The following is a 16,845-nucleotide window of genomic DNA, read 5'->3' on the forward strand; positions in this document are numbered from 1 at the left end:
CTATATTGTGATAGTAACCTTTAAGTGCCTAATACATCCATTTTGGACAAAAATAAAGGCTAGCAATGCTGTGAGGACAAGCAGAAGTCCTTCCATGGATGATTTCCTTTCAAATCCATGTTTAATATTTCCATCATAGCCCTGCTTTATTGGGGTGATATCTCCCCAGGCAAGCCCCTGAGCAGGCCTGGAGTCACCCCTGGACTCCTGCACATCTCAGTGTGAATCTCCACCCTTGGAGGACAGGGCTGGAATATTCTCCTCTCCAGTCCTTCTGCACGTCCCAGATAACCACAGTGAAGTGACAGCTGTGAGTGAAAAACCGTTTTGAAGCTGACAGGACACCTGTTTGATCAGAAGGCTGCAATTCTGCCTTTTCTGAGCTCCTGCTCCTTACATCAAGGACCTACTGCCAGCAGTCCAGGGAGAATTTCCTTAAATTTCCCAAAAGCGGCACAGACAAGGTGCCCCAAGGATGTGCCTCATAAGAAGAGTATGCAGATTAAAAAAAAAACCTCAAGATTCAGCTAAAGCAGCAGTTGGGACTTAAATATCTGTACAGACACTGTATTTCCACTTTAGGCAATGACTCCAGTACACCAATACATGGCTGTCTGGAAAACAGTTACCACTGATAAAGTCAACAAATTCCTAGGTTCTCACAGGATTCCAGGCTTAGCTATAGTAAAATAAAATGTTTACAAAGCCAGAGAGAAAAGATTCTATATTTGGATTTGTTTCAGGAACTACTGGCCTGTACCTTTCCACTTTCTGGATCCTAGGAGAAACCATGCCCCTCATTCCTGCATTGTTATAAATCTGATTAAAGTTATATATGAGCTGTGGCTCACACTCCCTGTTTTACACATCAGTCTAAGACCTTTAATCATTCTCTGCATCAAAATGGGATGCAGAAAATATGGATTTTGAAAGCAATCATTCAAATGAAATGTCAACAGAACAGCTCTGTAAACAACTCCAGGGGTCACAGGTGAAAATGAAACATTATGGTCACCTAAAAAAATGAAATTGGAGCAAATGACCTGCCTAGGTATTCTGTCCTATGAAATGTAGGTTTGTTGAGGAAAAAAAAATAGTGAGTAATGGGCTGAAATGAAGAATTCTAAGAAGTAAATCAAGATCTAGGTAAAGTATCATTTTCTTCAAGGGATGGAATTCTAATTGAGATGTTGAGTGTAATTGTTCAGCACAGCAATGGTTCAGTGCCCCAGAGATGCAGTGAAGGGAAAAAGATCAAAGTTCAGCCTTCAGTGGAGCTCAGAAAATGGAGTCCCAGCCTCACAGACAGGGTGAAGCTGATGCAAAGGAAGCCCACCCTGGAAGGAACATTTTAAACACCTTTTTGTTCCTCCATAGGGATCTGTCTGCAGAGTAAGTGCAGTAATTCAGGATGATTGTACAACCTCTGTTTGCCTTATTTCTATGTATGAACAAGAATTCTCATCTCCTGACCACTCTGCTCTGGTGGAAAGCACATTCAATTCTCCAAGACAAAGAAATAAGGCAGAACCTCTTAATATTTCATTTTCACATTTACCTGCCTGTAATTCCTCACTGAAGACTGTGACACCTATTCATTTCTGCTGGCAACTGGAACTTCTTCCAAGGTACCAGAGTGTTTTATTTACTTTGCTAACACTCCAAGTAAGTTTTCATTTCCCTTGGAAGATCTCCAGGGAAAATGGGATTAAGAAATAAAGCAACATCATGTCCACTCAAGGTGTAGGAGCTGCTACTACTGGCAGCTCTGAATGAAAGAACTTCAGGAGTCTTGGCTTTTCTTAGGAAAACTTGGATATAAAAGCTGATGTTCCAAAAAGAGATCTTCACAAGTTCTTACACTGCATCAGCAGGGAAACTTGGATTATCTCCTAATGTGAGGGAATGATTCATACAAACCCCTGGGCAACTACTGGGTGGCACTGGCATCTCAGAATACAAGTGTGCCCACGTCTGACAGACCCAAGGATTTCTGTCAGCTCACTTGAAGTCCTTTCCCTCGTGAAGCAACACATCTTAAGTAAGGGAGAGTTTTGGAGAGGAGTAAAAAGTGGGAGCAAGAGACTGAACTACTTGAGAGCCATTTTGGGTGGGTAATTACTGTGATTTAGTTACATACAATGTATTATTTCAAGAAGAGAAGCTGATTTACCAGAAAAACTTCTCCTGATCTTTCTCTAATTGATTCCTAGTGTGCTTTACATCCTTACACAAAACATTAACAGGACAGAATCACGAGGAACAGTGGAATGTACCCTTGACCAGGCAGTGTCACACAAACATCTGATACAGATGTCACAAACCTCCTTGGGCTTCAAGGTGTGCCCAAGCTCCCAGGCAGGAAAATGCTTCATCACTCTCCCTTCCCTCATCTGTTTAGAGCTATATAATCAAACTATTCCAATTAGTCAGAATACAGTAAAGCTCTTTTATGGAGCTTTCTATCAGAGCATGGTTATAGGCTGAGCACAGTGACCTGAATTTGACTTCAGTGACTTGTCTGTGTGAAAAACCAGAGTGGACACGTCACCAAGTTTCCAAATCATGTGGTGTGAGAGCCTCGTCTACAACCCCAGCATAAACACAGAGCAGAAATTTTCTAACAACTTGGATTTCACTGTCAGAGCTCTGTGGGAACATCCAAGTCACACCACAGCAGTTTCAGATGTTTAGTTTCTAAATAACACACAATACAGCAGGTATGATGTCAGGTCACATGCCAAGTGGATGTTTACTTGAACTGACATGGGGTGGGTTTTAAATTCTCTTGACTAACCTTGAGACAAGGAAGTGAAATCTTGACGCATATCTAGTACTTGGTGGCAAACACTGCAGTCACCTTTACCCAAACCCAAAATCCTTCTGCCTTTTCAGAGCTGCATCTTTCAAAAAATCAATGATTTCTATTTCAGCAACTGTGGATTTTGTAAATAATGTCAAGGACAAAAGAAATGTTTGAGGAAATGTTTTTTAATAGCTGGGTTTGTTTTGTTTGCATTTTTTATTTGTTTTACCTAAGCAAACATTTCATTTGGTTATTAATAATATTGTTTCACATCTTCCTTTGAAAGGGTCAAACAGAACTAGGGAAACCAGCAGAGGAAGGGGGTGAAGGGCTAACAGAATCACACAGAAATTCCAGCCCAGTTTCACACTACCATGTCACTCACACAATTCCTGTCAATAACCAGCAGTTCCACTACACTGACAATTATAATAATTACAATGAGGTAACAAACCCAGCACAAGTACCCAAAATGTGTCAGAAATAAATAAAAGGATTCAGGAGATTCACATTTAAAAAAAACTAATTCAGATGAAGACGACGCAAATTCCTGAATTAGTAAATGGCAAAGAAACCCCAAATCCCAGAATTCTGAAGACATGGAGGCAATAAAGGCACCTCCCTTTGCCTATAGCTCATACAAAAAAACAGAACATGAGCTCAATATCACAAAAACTGTTCCCACCACCAGACAAACCATGACAAGACCATTTTGTTCCAAGTTAATAAAAGCTCTCCTCAATCAACACCTGCTTTGCCAGGTAACCCATCCTCCACTAAAAGCTTCTGTCAGCTCCATCACTGACTATTCCCACAGGGGCTCTGGCAGCCTGGAATTACACACAGAGCTACAGGAGGCCGTGCCTTTGTCAGACAAAAACATCTCCTGGGGCCTCACTGCAGGGAAGGACAATTTTTCCAACACTGAATATGTGAACTTAAACCTTTACACTTCCAGAAACATGATTCTGGAAAAGGGTGATTCTGACTTCTTTGACATTACATAAACTTTTGCCACTTGCATGAATTATGGTGTGTGACTCTATGATTACTCTGTGTAATCCTATGTAATTAAGTTTCTCAGCATTTGTGTTTGCAAGCAACAAGTGAAAGAGCTCTCCTGACAGAAATGGAGATTGCTAGAAAAACTAAGGTGGATTAAAAAGCTGTTAGAACAAAAATGTAAGGTGAAAAAGCAAGCTGGAAAGAACTTGCTAACAGAATTACCTGAGATCGCCTAATTAGTAAGTTTGACAAGTCAGCAGGCACATGAGGGGGAATATGCAAGTCTGGAAAGCCTCATGGACACAAAGCATTCAGACATCCCACAGAAATCCAAATGGCCCTGATGTGGTGAACACTCTGGAACTGTATTCCAAGCCTGCCAGCCCTAAGTCACTCACACAAAAGTCTCTGAACTAGGCATTAGTCAGATGATGGGACTAAAGAGAAACCACTGACCTCCCTGTAATTACAGAGCTCTGACAGCCCTGAAAAACACCAGGTTATCCTACCAGGAAAGGGGCAGCTGTTCCTCACAGAACCTGAATTGGGATCACTGCTGCAAGCCCTGGCACCAGCTCAGGAGAGGAAACCCAAATCCCAACAAGGGCACAAAAGAGACCTCAGGAAAAATGGGAGGGTTGTGACCTCCGCAATCATTTACTGCAACAGCTCAGCAGGGCAGCTATGGAGCTATGCAGTTATTCCTTATTACAGGAGGATGGGCACAGGGGAAAGGTTTTTTAACAAAAATCAGGGAAAAAAGAACTGGCAGCTGCCTGCCTGTGGGTACAAGCATTATCTGAGGCACAGAAACTCTCTGGCTCTCTGTGTCCCACAACAAAATCACGAGCACTGCTCTGCTGCCCTAGAAAGCTGTGATGTGGCACCTGATTGATTCAGACCCTTCTGCTCCCATGTTCTCAGCACAGACATCTCCTGACAATGACAGTGCAGACAAACTGGAAAGGGATTTGGCCTGTAAAAATGCACTGAGTCTCACAGACACTGAAGTAACACACAAGAGAAAGGTAATCCATCAGAGATTCATTTCTAAATTGACACATATTTTATATTTCTGCTTTATCTCCCCTGAAACTGGAAAAGCACTTAACTGCTAAGCAGCTAGGAGTAATATAAATGAACTTCACATAATATGGCATGACTGAAATCCTGAAGTGCAATATTTAGCAGATGTCACCTAACGTTAGTTGCCATGGAGAGCATGAATTAGGCCACCCAAGCACTAAATAAAGCAACAGCCATGAACACCCTACGCTATGGAACTGGCTGCACTCTATAAATAAAATTCTGGATCACTTTTTGTACAGTTCTGAGAGCAATCCACGAAGGATGCCAGCACAACTCAGCCCCCAGCAAGGAGGTGGCTTCATGTGCCCAGGGTGATGCTGCAAACATGCAGCTCCCTGTTGTGCTGAGCTGGTCCACAAACCCCACTGACACCTGGGGGAAGGCAGGAGGTGCAGCTCAGTGAGAACTGAACCATTAATCCACAGTGGGGACAGCCAACAGCACTGAGGAAAAGAATATTCCAGTGTTATCTCTGCTGATCATTTGTTTCAATCAGGAGTAACACTGACCTCAAACTCCAAAAACTGAGTTAGGGCAGGGAGAAAAAATTCTAACTTTGGTCTCTCTTGGATACTTTGACAAAATCCACCGAGAGTTTAGGTTGGTGGAAAACAGGGAATAAATTTTATTTATATATATTTATTTTCTTAATAAAGGAACCACAGGCATTCATTTAAAAGATTATCTTCCATTTTATTTAGAGGCTTATGGTTACCTATCAGGTGGTTTTACCCTTCAATATGCAGACTAACTAATAACAGAAAGTTAATTAATATTAGGACTTATTAACAAAACCTTTTTTTTCCTGGAAGGGGGAGAGGGGTTTCATGAGTGCTTTTCTGTTTTTCTCATGGTGGTTTGGGTTTTTTTGGTGGTTGGTTGGGGGTTTACACTGCAGGAAGTTACTGAGAAAACAGTTAAAAATGCAGGTGTTTGACAGGTGTGTTTACAGCTTTTTAACCATTGCTAAAAATGAATATTTCAAGCTCTTAAGGCAAACTTGGTTGCGATAAATCTTGGATTACCAACGTTGACCACATTTTTCCATCACAGGTAGTATTTAATGAAAATATATAAGGGCACATTCTGTTGTTAATAATTATTCAGTACATGGCAGTAATCAACCAGAAACACAAATATTGTAGATAATGTTTTTCCAGAAAACTCAACTCAATTGAGAATTTCTCAACATCAAAATATTTGCAAGTGCTCAAGTGCTGCACTGAAAAACTCAGAAAAGTGGAGATTGACTTATTCAGTTTGCAAGGGAGCTTTGCAAAAAAAAAAAAAAAAAAAAACACCACAAAAAGCCACTCACAAAACACTAAGTCAGTAACTTTTGAATTTACAAATAGCTGATCTTCATCAAGGATACAACCAATAGCTGATGAACACCATAAATGGCAAAAAACTCAAGAGCTGCTGTCCCAGGTAATTTGAATGATTGCTTTTGTGAATAAAGCAGAGTTCCACTGTGGACAAACACCCAAAAACCAAACACACTGTGCTGCATTCCTCCAAGGCAGCAGCAGGAATTGGGGAATAAAGGTGGATAGTCCCAGCTAATAGGATCAGTGCCCAGTTAACAAGATTACAGCTCAAAATGCTTTGTCACTGAAAAAGAGAGGAAAAAAAGCGAAGGGCAGCTGATGAGGGAGAACAATGAGAATAAGCCCAGCAGAATGCTGGGGCCTGGCCACAGCGTCCTAAAGGCACAGCAAACTGTCACAATGTTAAGCTTGGCTCAGGAGCCTTTGGGGAAAAAATTAAAGTAATAATTAAGCAAAACTTGAACATCAAGAATAAAACATAGCTTAATTTTCTTTTTTTTTTTTTAAATATTAATGAAAGTTTTGTGAAACTTTAGGGTAATTTCAGAAACTTTGCTGCTCTTTTAGGGAACAATAAGCAGCAAATTTAAAGACCTAAAGTGGTTTAGAATATTCAGAGAATAAAATTTCCAATTCATTGACACCAATCTCATTTTTGCTATTTTCTGTACAAACATGTTCTATTAAAGTGGAATTAAGCACCAAGGCGTCTTGTTCAACTTCCACAGCAGGTGAAGGCTCACTGTTGGCCCCACAGAAATATTAAACTTTTAACCCCAAAACTGAGAATCTTGCTCATTGTTTCTTGCAATGAGCCAGAAAGTGCCTCAACCTTAAAGGCTGTAAAATGAATTGCTTGGTTCTAGACAACTTCAGTGACACTCCAGACACATTATCTTGTAATTCTAAATTCTAAAGGCAGAATCAGCTTTAGAACAGGAGCCCCAATGAATGAGCAATCCAGACCTCATTTATTATCTCAGTTCTGAGTCACAGAACCACAGCAGAGACCACTGGAGTGAGGCAAAGTCACATCATGCAACTGCCAGGAAGTTGATCTTGGCCAGTGCATCACTTAAGTAGGTGAAAAACAGAGCAAAAGTCCATCACTCCCAAATGAGGAACACAAATCCTCGTGTTGATGTGTCCAAGATGTGGACTCAGTTTTATAAAGCATGGCAATGGGGAAATTTTGGCACGATTCCTTCATTTCCTATCAAATTCTTGTGCTGCTGCTGTTTAAAGGTGTCACATTACAGAAATTTTACCAAATGTATTGACTTTCCTTCAACTTGATTCACCCTTGTGAATACACTGAGCCAGGAACAGCTTATTTCCATGTGACAGCATATTATTATAACACAATGGTGGCACTGGATTATCAGCCACACATGCAAAGTGACCTAAGTATTGACTTGCATTCAAAGCACCATGGATTCTACTGCTACTAAACACAGAATTTTCATATTTGTCACAGGAATTGTGCTGGTCCCCTCCTCTTAAAAGGAAATAAACCTAAGAATGCTGATTTAGGTTTTTTCAAGCATCACCAAACCAATATCAGCAGCCCAGAGAAACTCTCAATGAGCATCTGGCACGTAAAAATAGATTCACAATTAATGTCGTTTCTAAAAAGAAAAACAATATTTCCAAAAAGACACTTTTGTAGAAAAATACTACAAAGATTAAAAGATTAATGTTGTGAGAACCTAAAATGACTGACAGCCTTTAGCACAACGAGTCTGTGAATCAGTTTGGTGAATGTTTCCTCATTTATCCATTCTCAATTTTTTTGGACTTTGTATTATTTTTAGGGGATACATAATACCAAATAGAAGAAAGCTGTAGTCGAAGCCAGAGGCAAGTTTCTCAGCATGCAAGGTATCAGTATTTCACAGGACATTCTAACCAAATACAAGAAATGAAACAGTATCTCAGTGGAAAAGCCAAAAATTTGCAACTTGGCCTCATTATAGCACCACTCATTTACTTTTCAAAAAAGTAGCTCAAGAATGCCTGCTTTTCCAGTTCTGTGATGAAACACCTGATATCTGCTTGCTCTGGCTGTTTTCCCAGTTATCCCTGTTTTAGCATGCAACTATACCATGAAAGCTTTCCAAAATGCAATCCCTATTCTTTCAGTTGTGAAATAAAGGCAGCCACATGTGAGAAAAGAAGGAAACTGTATTCTCAAAGAAAGGCTGCATCTGTTTTCACACCAGCAACTCTGTTGAAGCTGCAAGTATTTAATTCAGGTATGTTGATTGTGTCCCTGCAAAAGGCTGGAGAGAATGGGGACAGATGGCCAGGACAGCACTGTCTCCTCAGCTCACATTCAGGATCAGAGCCAGTTGTGTTTGGGGGGAAGGAGGAGGGAGCTATTAACCTCAGAAATGCAGATTTGTACTAGGCTTTGTCCAAATTAATACAGAATCTGGGCTATGTCATCGTGAGAACTTTAAAACAGACCCTAAATATCACTGTTCATCCTGTACCAAGTCAGGAAGGGTTAAATTAAATGGAATCTATAGTTTGACACAGAACCTAAATTGAAATAGTTTGTGCAGCTCAAGGAACAAAAATCCTTCAGGCCATTGCGTCAAGGGAAAAAAATGACTAACTTTAAAAACAATTATTAACAAAGTTTCAAAAAAAGGAACAACTTGTAAAAAGTCTCCCGGAGCAAAATGAAGTTTCATGTAACTCTTTGACACCCAGATTCCGGAGTTGGGCTGTACCCCAGGGTAACACCTCGATAATCCCAGGAGCAGCAACCCCTCCAGGGGTCCCGCACCCGCGATTTTCTGCCAGATCGGGAAATTCTGAAACCCTGCCGAAAGTTTCGGCTGGAATACGAAGCGAGGAGCCGCATAATGAGGAACTGGGAGGGATTAATCCCGAAAGGAAAGGCTGGTGACGCATCTGTTGCGGGCAGCAGAAAGGAGCCGCTGCCATTTCATTCCTGCTCCAGGTTCTCCGCAGTCTCAAGGCTGGCGGCTCATAACTATGAAAGGAAAAAAGGCACAAGCCCGAGCACGTCCCTTGTCCCACCAGGAGAAGGGGGAGGGTTAATCACGTCCAGCCGCCATTTTCTGAGCGGAGCAGGAAGACATGTTGAAAAAAAAAAAAAAAAAGAGAGAGAGAGAGGCAACAAAAGAAAGCAGCCATTTCCATGGACGGCTCCCAACTCTCTGCCTCTCGGAGAAACAGCCTCCTCACACTTTGTTTTAATGGCCATAAGAATTTCTTGCTGGGTGTCTCGCTCTCCATACAGCCAGCAGGCCTGCCAGGGGAACCCTGCGAGTTGGAGAGCTTGGAATGGAGCATTTCCCCTTTATCACCCCCAGTCCTGCATGGATAAATTTCTTTCTACCCTGCCTCACACTACAAAGTATAAAAACCTGCCAATACATAGTAATAAGCACGACAAAAAAAAAAGTGATGCCAAGCACACAGAAAGGCCACTGGCACACACGGCTGATTCCTACCGTATATGTGGGATGCCAACTCCTCCCTGCAGGATCTTGTACAGTTTGCTTTCATAGAGCAGCTGGGGGTGCCGAGCCTTCTGAGACTCCAACTTCACAGCAACTTCCTGCAGTGAGAGGGAACAAGGAGTCAGGGCACAGCGTCCACCGGGCTTCGAGGGACACAGCACTTCCACATCCCCCACACACCCCCGGTGCCAACGCTTTCGGGTATATATTTATTTATTTCCCAGCTCGACGTGCTGCTGCATTTTGTGGCGTCTTCCGAGAAAATCCACATCGCGGTGATTTGTACATGAATATCCATCCCGGGTCATGCATTTGAGCTATAGAGATGTGGAGTCTTCAGAAGCACTTAAGTGAGGAAGAACATACGTGGGTGTTTCTTCTTTACAGCTCAGAGCCGTGAGGGGGAGGAAGAAAAGAAAAAAAAACCCCAAAGGAAAAGCTGGAAAAACAGGGGGATCTTCTTTGTTTCTATTAGTGTTGATGAAACGAGATACAAAGTGTTCCCCAGCTGAGGCAGAGGAGGAGATGAATGGCGGCCGAGGGACGACGACTTTGGCCGCTCACAAAGCACAAATACCTTTAAATACCTTTTCCCACAATGGTTTTCGCCTCTTTCCTCCTCTCCCAAGTGCTGGGTGGGGGAGCCCGGGACCGCAGGGCTCCGCTGTGGAAGGGGCACCGAGGAAGACGCTCGGTGGGGAGGGGGGGATGAAGACCCTCGGGGGAAAGGGGGAGAATGAAGCCCCTCGTCGAGAGGGAAGAAGGGAAAAGGAGACCCTCGGGGGAAGGAAAATCCCACCCCGGGGACACGGAGGGCACCGCCGGGGGCAGGTGGGGCTCGGAGCGGCGATGGCTGGTGCCCGGCTCCCCCCGCGGAGCTCAGGGGGCAGTGCGAGCGGCCCTTACCTCCCCGTTGGTGATGTTGATCGCCAAATAGATGTCCCCGAAGGAGCCCGAGCCGATCTTCCGCACCAGCTTGTATTTGCCTCCGACAATGAACTCGGCCTTGGAGCCGCTGCTGCTCGCCATGGCGAGGGGCGGCTCTCGGGCCCTCCCGGCCGGCTCGGCGGGACAACGAGGGCTCTACGGCCGCCCCCGAGGAGCGGAAAGGGGCCGGAGGGGGGAGAGCGGCGCAGCCAAGGACGGTCCCCGCGCTCAGCTCCAGCCGGGGCCCTCGGGCGGGCGCCCCCCCCCTGCACGGCTCTGCGCCGCTGCCCGGCTCTCGGCGCGCTCCAGAAACAGGAGAAGCGGCCCCCGAGGTGCTTGTGCGAGCAGGGAGGGGAAAGGGGGGGGACTCGCGGGGTCGCGGCGGCCGCCGGCCGCTCACTCGGCCGCCGCCGCCATCTTGTGCCTGATCCGCCGCCGCCGACACAAAATGCCCCCGGCGCGCGGCCGCCGCTTCTTCACCGCGCGGGGCGCGCTGGGAGCGGGGCGGGCCGCTGCCTCCATGGCCACGCCCCCTCGCGACGCTGCACCAATCACCACCCTTGCTCCACGCCCCGCCCACCAGCCGGAGGCTGTGATTGGGTGCTCTGCGGATGCGCGCACGCGTACAGCGCCGCTCCGCCAGTCCGGGCGGAAGAGGGCGGGGAAAGCGGACGTGCCCTCACTCTCTCTTAAAGGGGCAGGCGCCGCAGCGGGCGGGGGGTGGTTGGGGGTTTCTTTGCGGTGTCCGCGGTCCCACACAGCCCCTGAGGCACCGCGAGTCCGCGACAGGGACAGGGGATGGAGTTGGGTCAGCCAGCACTGAAATGCTACCCCTCATATCGTGCTGTTGCCAGGCTCTTCTCAAAGGCCAGGCCCCAGCCTGTGTGTATGATAACAGGCTGGTTCATGGATAAATAAATACACAACAATTTCGTTCCGTGGAGGTGTTTAGGAAAGGCTGGTTGGGGCACTCAGTGCTTTGGTCTGGGTCACGAGGTGGGGATGGGTCACAGGTGGGACTCAGTGATCTGGGAGGTCTTCTCAAACCCCAAGCATCCTGTCATGTTGAGATTCTTGCCATGACTGTGGCAAAGCCCTGCAACAGCTGCCGGGGCTGCTGTGGAGCCTCTCACTCTGGAGATCCGAAACGCACCTGGACACATCCCTGTGCCCCCTCTTCCTGACCAGCTGCAGAGGTCTCTTCCAACCCCAACAAATCTCTGATTCTGTGAAATCCACAACCTCCTTTTCCCAGTATCTATGGGGGGATCCTGGAGCTGAGCTGTTCCTGTGCAAACACACCATGCTCCATCACCCTTCCCTGCTCCTCAGCTCACCCTCAGCCCCTCACACCCTGGTCCATCACCCTTCCCTTCCACTCAGCCCCTCAAACCATGTTCCATCACCCTTCCCTGCACCATCAGCCCCTCAAACCATGTTCCATCACCCTTCCCTTCTCCTCAGCCCCTCACACCGTGCTCCATCACCCTTCCCTGCTCCATAACGCCCTCTCAGCCCCTCACACCGTGCTCCACCACCCTTCCCTGCCCCTCATCCCCTCACACCGTGCTCCACCACCCTTCCCTGCCCCTCATCCCCTCACACCGTGCCCCACCACCCTTCCCTGCTCCTCATCTCCCCCTCAGCCCCCACCCTGGCCTGTGCCGTGCCCAGCAGTGCAGCTCCTGGGTGATCACTGCAGGTGAGGAGCCAGGAGCAGCCCGTGACACCCTGACAAGGACACCGCCAGCAGAACCACCCGTGACACCACATCCCCTGTCCCTGCAGTCTCCACCTTCACGTGGCCCCCAGAGCCGGCTCTCTGCAGGCCAGGGTCACCGTGACCCAGCAGCTCGTGCTCCAGGGGCCGATCCTGGCTGTCTGTCACAAGTGACATCTCCTGCCTTGCCCCCTCGCTCTCTCTGTGAGTTTTCCCTCTGCAGGAACACCAAACTGTGAATTCCCGGTGACTCATCGTCACTCGCTGTCACAGCGGCGTCTTCTGCCGTGCAGGGCTGCATTTGGGAAATGATTCAGTCTGCAGGAGAGAGAAAGCTCCTCCAGTAATGTAGCTCATGGAAGTAGAAGGAAAGCCTACTCAGGGTGTCTGCTTTGGAGGCAGGCAGGCAGGCAGAAGCTGCTTCCAAGCATGCCTGGTGCACCCAAAGTCATGGAAATAATAAAATTATGGATTTTAAGACCTGTCTATGCATGGATTTTTTTTTTTTTTTAATAGTTGACTGCTTTGGAGAAAAGTGAGATTGAGAAGTCCAGGTTAGGACATGTCAGTAGGATATGAAGGTGGAGGAGTTCTCTCGAAGAACAGCATCCACACAGTGGAAGAAGCTCTTCTTGAACTCACCATGTTGCTTTCTAGCTTGGTAAAAACACTTTCTGCCTGCACAAGTGCAAAAGAGCCCTGGATTGTGTCCATCTGGCTGTGAGGCAGGAAGGGAAATCTGTGATTTTCCTGAGTTTCTTCCTGTGGTGGACTGAGTGAGCTCCAGATGACTCCACAGTGAGAGACCGGCAGGATTGGAGAGGGAGGATTGGCACTCAGCAATGCCCTGCATGGCAAATATCATCTCCAAGTTCCCCTTGTGTTTCAGGGGGCTTAAATCCAAGGTTTTACTACAGCTCTCTCTGCGTCTCTGATGAAAAAAAAATTGAAATGCAAATGACTCAAAATCAGCCAGATGCACCAGAAGGAAAAAACGATGCTCTGAGAACTAGCTGGCCTCCAACACATTCCCACCTCGGCTCTGTCAGGGAGCATTTGTGCAGGCAAGAATATCCACACTCTTGTCACTCACAGGGATTGTGGATCTCGTGTGGGGGATCTGGGATGCATCACACGCTCCTTCAGGGGGCTGGAGCTCCAAGGGCAAATGAGGTATCTGAGAACATCTCAGCCATTGCTGCAAGCACAGCCCCGTGTCCTCAGGTGCCCCCTGTGATTACAGACAGCTCAGGGCTGATGTGCCTCTGTCGCCCTTCGGGGTTGTGCTTAATGGCTGCTCTGAGTGGGATCTGGGCAGCTGCGAGGCGTTTGGCTTGAGTCACGTATGCTTGGAGGAGCTGGAAAAACAGGTCTGGAGCTCCTGGGCCAGGAGAGAGCCCCACGCCTGGGTCTGCAGGAGAGCAGGATCCGCTGGGCTAGGCAATGCTGCCACCTCCTGCCTGCCGGGGACAGCTCGGTGTCCTGGGGACAGCTCTGTGTCCTGTGATAGCTCCCTGTCCAGGGGACAGCTCCTTGTCCAGGGGATATCTCCATGTCCAGACACTGGATTTAAAATTCCAATTAAATAGCACTAAAAATATCAGTTGGAAAGGGAGTTTCAGGCTGAGCTGACCCCAGGTCTCACCGCTGCTCGTAATCAGGGTGGTTTCTCTTTTTCAGCCTCTTTCCCTCCTACTCACCTTCTCACTGCCCAGCTCTCCATGGTCAGCTCAGCTCTCCAAACCTACAGAAAATTTTCCAAATGGTTTCTCCCGGTGCTTTCTCTGGGTTAATGTTCTGCCAGGCTGGTGACCCTGATGGAGCTCCAGGGGCAGTGCAAGTGTTGTCTCAACTTGGCAGTGACATGGCAGAACAACAGACAGGAGATGTCAGCTGGAAAAGTGAAGGAACATCTCCCACTGCCTGAAAAGGAGCTCTGAAGACACCAGGGAAGAGCAGGAGAATCCATGAATTCCCAACCTCCTGTCCATTATTATTTTTCATATCTTTCAGGGCCACTGAGACAATGAAAACCTCTTTGTATCTGCATCACTTGGGGCAGTGAAAGGAATAAATCCTCTCTCTTCCCTTTCCAAAAGGCAGGCCAGAAGTCCTGCAGTATGACCAAGGCTCCAGACTGATCAGCCCTCATCTCCAGCCTGAGCTCTGATCTGCTCTCTGAAGTGCTTGTTGTCTCACAGAGATGGAGAACCCAAGACAATTTTACCCCATTTTCCCTGTAAGGGAGCAAAACCCAGGTGGGGACAAAGCCAAGTGACACCAATGGGTGTCACTGAGCCTGGGCTGCCCAAATCGCCTCAGAATCCCTTTGTTCTTTGCCAGGAGGAGCACGTGAGCCTCTGGCACCACTGAGGCTATGTGTCCAGCCAGATCTGGTCCCAGGTGTGCAGTCCCAGCAGGTCCTGGCCTGGGACACCTCTGTGCTCTGGCATCTGCCCTCACCTCACACCAGCAGTGTGTCCCCCTCACAGGGACCTCTGCCCTCCTTCCTGAGCCCCTGCCTCCAGCCTGGAGTGCCCTCAGCTCATCCTCCATGCTGCTATTGTTAGCAGAGCTTGTGGTGTTTGAGAAAGGGGCTGGAGAGGAGCAGCTTGTGCCAGCAGGACCCAAACCGGGCTTGCTCTGAGCCCCTGTGTGAGGCTGCTCACCTTGGACACTCCTGCCAAGGACAGGGGACACTGCCAAACCCTCCTGTCCCTCAGTTGCCACTGCCAAACCCTCCTGTCCCTCAGGTGCCACTGCCATACCCTCCTGTCCCTCAGTTGCCACTGCCAAACCCTCCTGTCCCTCAGGTGCCACTGCCATACCCTCCTGTCCCTCAGTTGCCACTGCCAAACCCTCCTGTCCCTCGGGTGCCACTGCCATACCCTCCTGTCCCTCAGTTGCCACTGCCAAACCCTCCTGTCCCTCAGTTGCCAATGCCAAACCCTCCTGTCCCTCGGGTGGCACTGCCAAACCCTCCTGTCCCTCAGTTGCCACTGCCAGACCCTCCTGTCCCTCGGGTGGCTCCTGCAGAGCAGGGTGACGTGGGGCTCCCCAGGACATTGCAGCGTGGCAGGAGGGATCCTGTCCCTCCACGTTCCACGGGCACTGTCCTGCCTGACCCCCACCCATGCCAAAGGGGTGCTGCTGGCCACCCCTGCCAGAGCCACTTGTCCCTGCCCTCCCGTGGCTGCCTCCCCTGCACTGGCACAGGGCCGTGGGGAGCCAGCCTAGGGAGCTGCTCCAGGTTGAAAATAACTCCGTTTTTCCAGAACAGTCAGACACTGGCAGCCTTTGCCAGGCTGGATCTCAGTGCAAAGCTTCAATGCCAGTGCTGGCACGAGGCAAGAGGCACCATTATTTTTGGCAAGGGCGCCTGCTTTAAGTGTTTGCACGCAACCCTCAGAAAGTTGTCAGCCCCTGTACAGTTACAGCCAGCACAGGAGATGCCTTTTTGCCTCAGCAGGGATGTGAGCAGCCATGAAATGATGGGATTTCATTCCCAGGAGAAGGCAGCAGGGACAAGGCTGGGACAAGGCTCCCCCACTAATGCCAAACCTTTATATTTGACCTCATCGTGTCTCCAGGCAGATCCCAGCACCCACAGCCATCGTGCTTTGCTCAGCCTCCTGCAGGGAAAGGACACAGCAGGCCCTGGAGATGGGAATGGCTTTGGGACAGAGCCTGGAGCAGGAGGGACAGTGGCACAAATCTCATTCTTGCAGTGCTTGGGTTGAACCAAAGGTGTTTGTGTCCAGGAGCCAACAGCGCCACTTCCAAGCCTGTAAGAAGTTAGAGGGGAATTCTGCAGCCTGAGACATTCTTGGCTGTTTGGAGAGAGGATTGTTGGGTTTTTTTAAGTACTGGAGGAAAAGGGGGATCTTCAAGTAATTTGGATGATTCATAGGAATGTTGTTAGTGCACAGCTGAAGCTCCACCAATGAACTTGTTCCCTGGAAGACTTTTCTGCAGAGTGTGTGGAGCTGATGCCCAAACTTTCCAGTGATGTCAGGGCTGAAATTGCTTTGAGTGCTTGAGAGGATGCACTGGGAGGTGAGGAAAGAGAGTCTGGAGTCATGGGCCCAAAAAGATGTAAATGGCAGCACAGCTGATTCACTGCATGTCAAGTGCTGTGGAGAAGTCTTCAGCAGCAGCTTCTCTGGTGCTCTTGAATTAATTACCCTGCTGGTGTGCAGAGTTCTGGTACTCGGCAGCCAAGGCACATTTCCTCTGTGGCTGCTTAAATCAGTCAGGTTCAAATCACTGAGGTGAGTCTGCTCTAACACAAAATAATTCAGCTGCTGCATGACAGCTGATACACCTGGGAGTAAATCATCCTCCTAAGTGCAATTTCTTGAACCATTTTAGGGAACATGGGTTTTGGGTTTTATACGTGTCGTGTGCTGTGGTTTAGGATACTGGGGAGGATAAGAGGAACAAAAGCAGCTGGTGCAGTGCCTGAGCTGG

General features: G+C 47.9%; 1 protein-coding gene across 4 annotated transcripts in view; it reads right to left on the reverse strand.

The window, feature by feature from the left end:
* The window catches only part of CSNK1A1 (casein kinase 1 alpha 1), a 32,100-nt gene extending 20,973 nt beyond the window's left edge, over positions 1-11,127 (reverse strand). For 3 of the 4 annotated variants that reach the window (XM_059483745.1, XM_059483743.1, XM_059483744.1), the window contains exons 1-2: positions 10,635-11,127; positions 9,720-9,826 (exon numbers count right to left, since the gene is read on the reverse strand). In XM_059483745.1, coding sequence (XP_059339728.1) covers positions 9,720-9,826; positions 10,635-10,757 — 230 coding nt within the window. In that variant the 5' untranslated portion in view covers positions 10,758-11,127. The remainder of the gene's footprint in view (positions 1-9,719; positions 9,827-10,634) is intronic. The other variant, XM_059483746.1, reaches the window with a different exon arrangement.
* Positions 11,128-16,845: the final 5,718 nt, after the last annotated feature.

Source organism: Ammospiza nelsoni, chromosome 16 (genome assembly GCF_027579445.1).
Source record: "Ammospiza nelsoni isolate bAmmNel1 chromosome 16, bAmmNel1.pri, whole genome shotgun sequence".
Lineage (NCBI taxonomy): Eukaryota > Metazoa > Chordata > Aves > Passeriformes > Passerellidae > Ammospiza > Ammospiza nelsoni.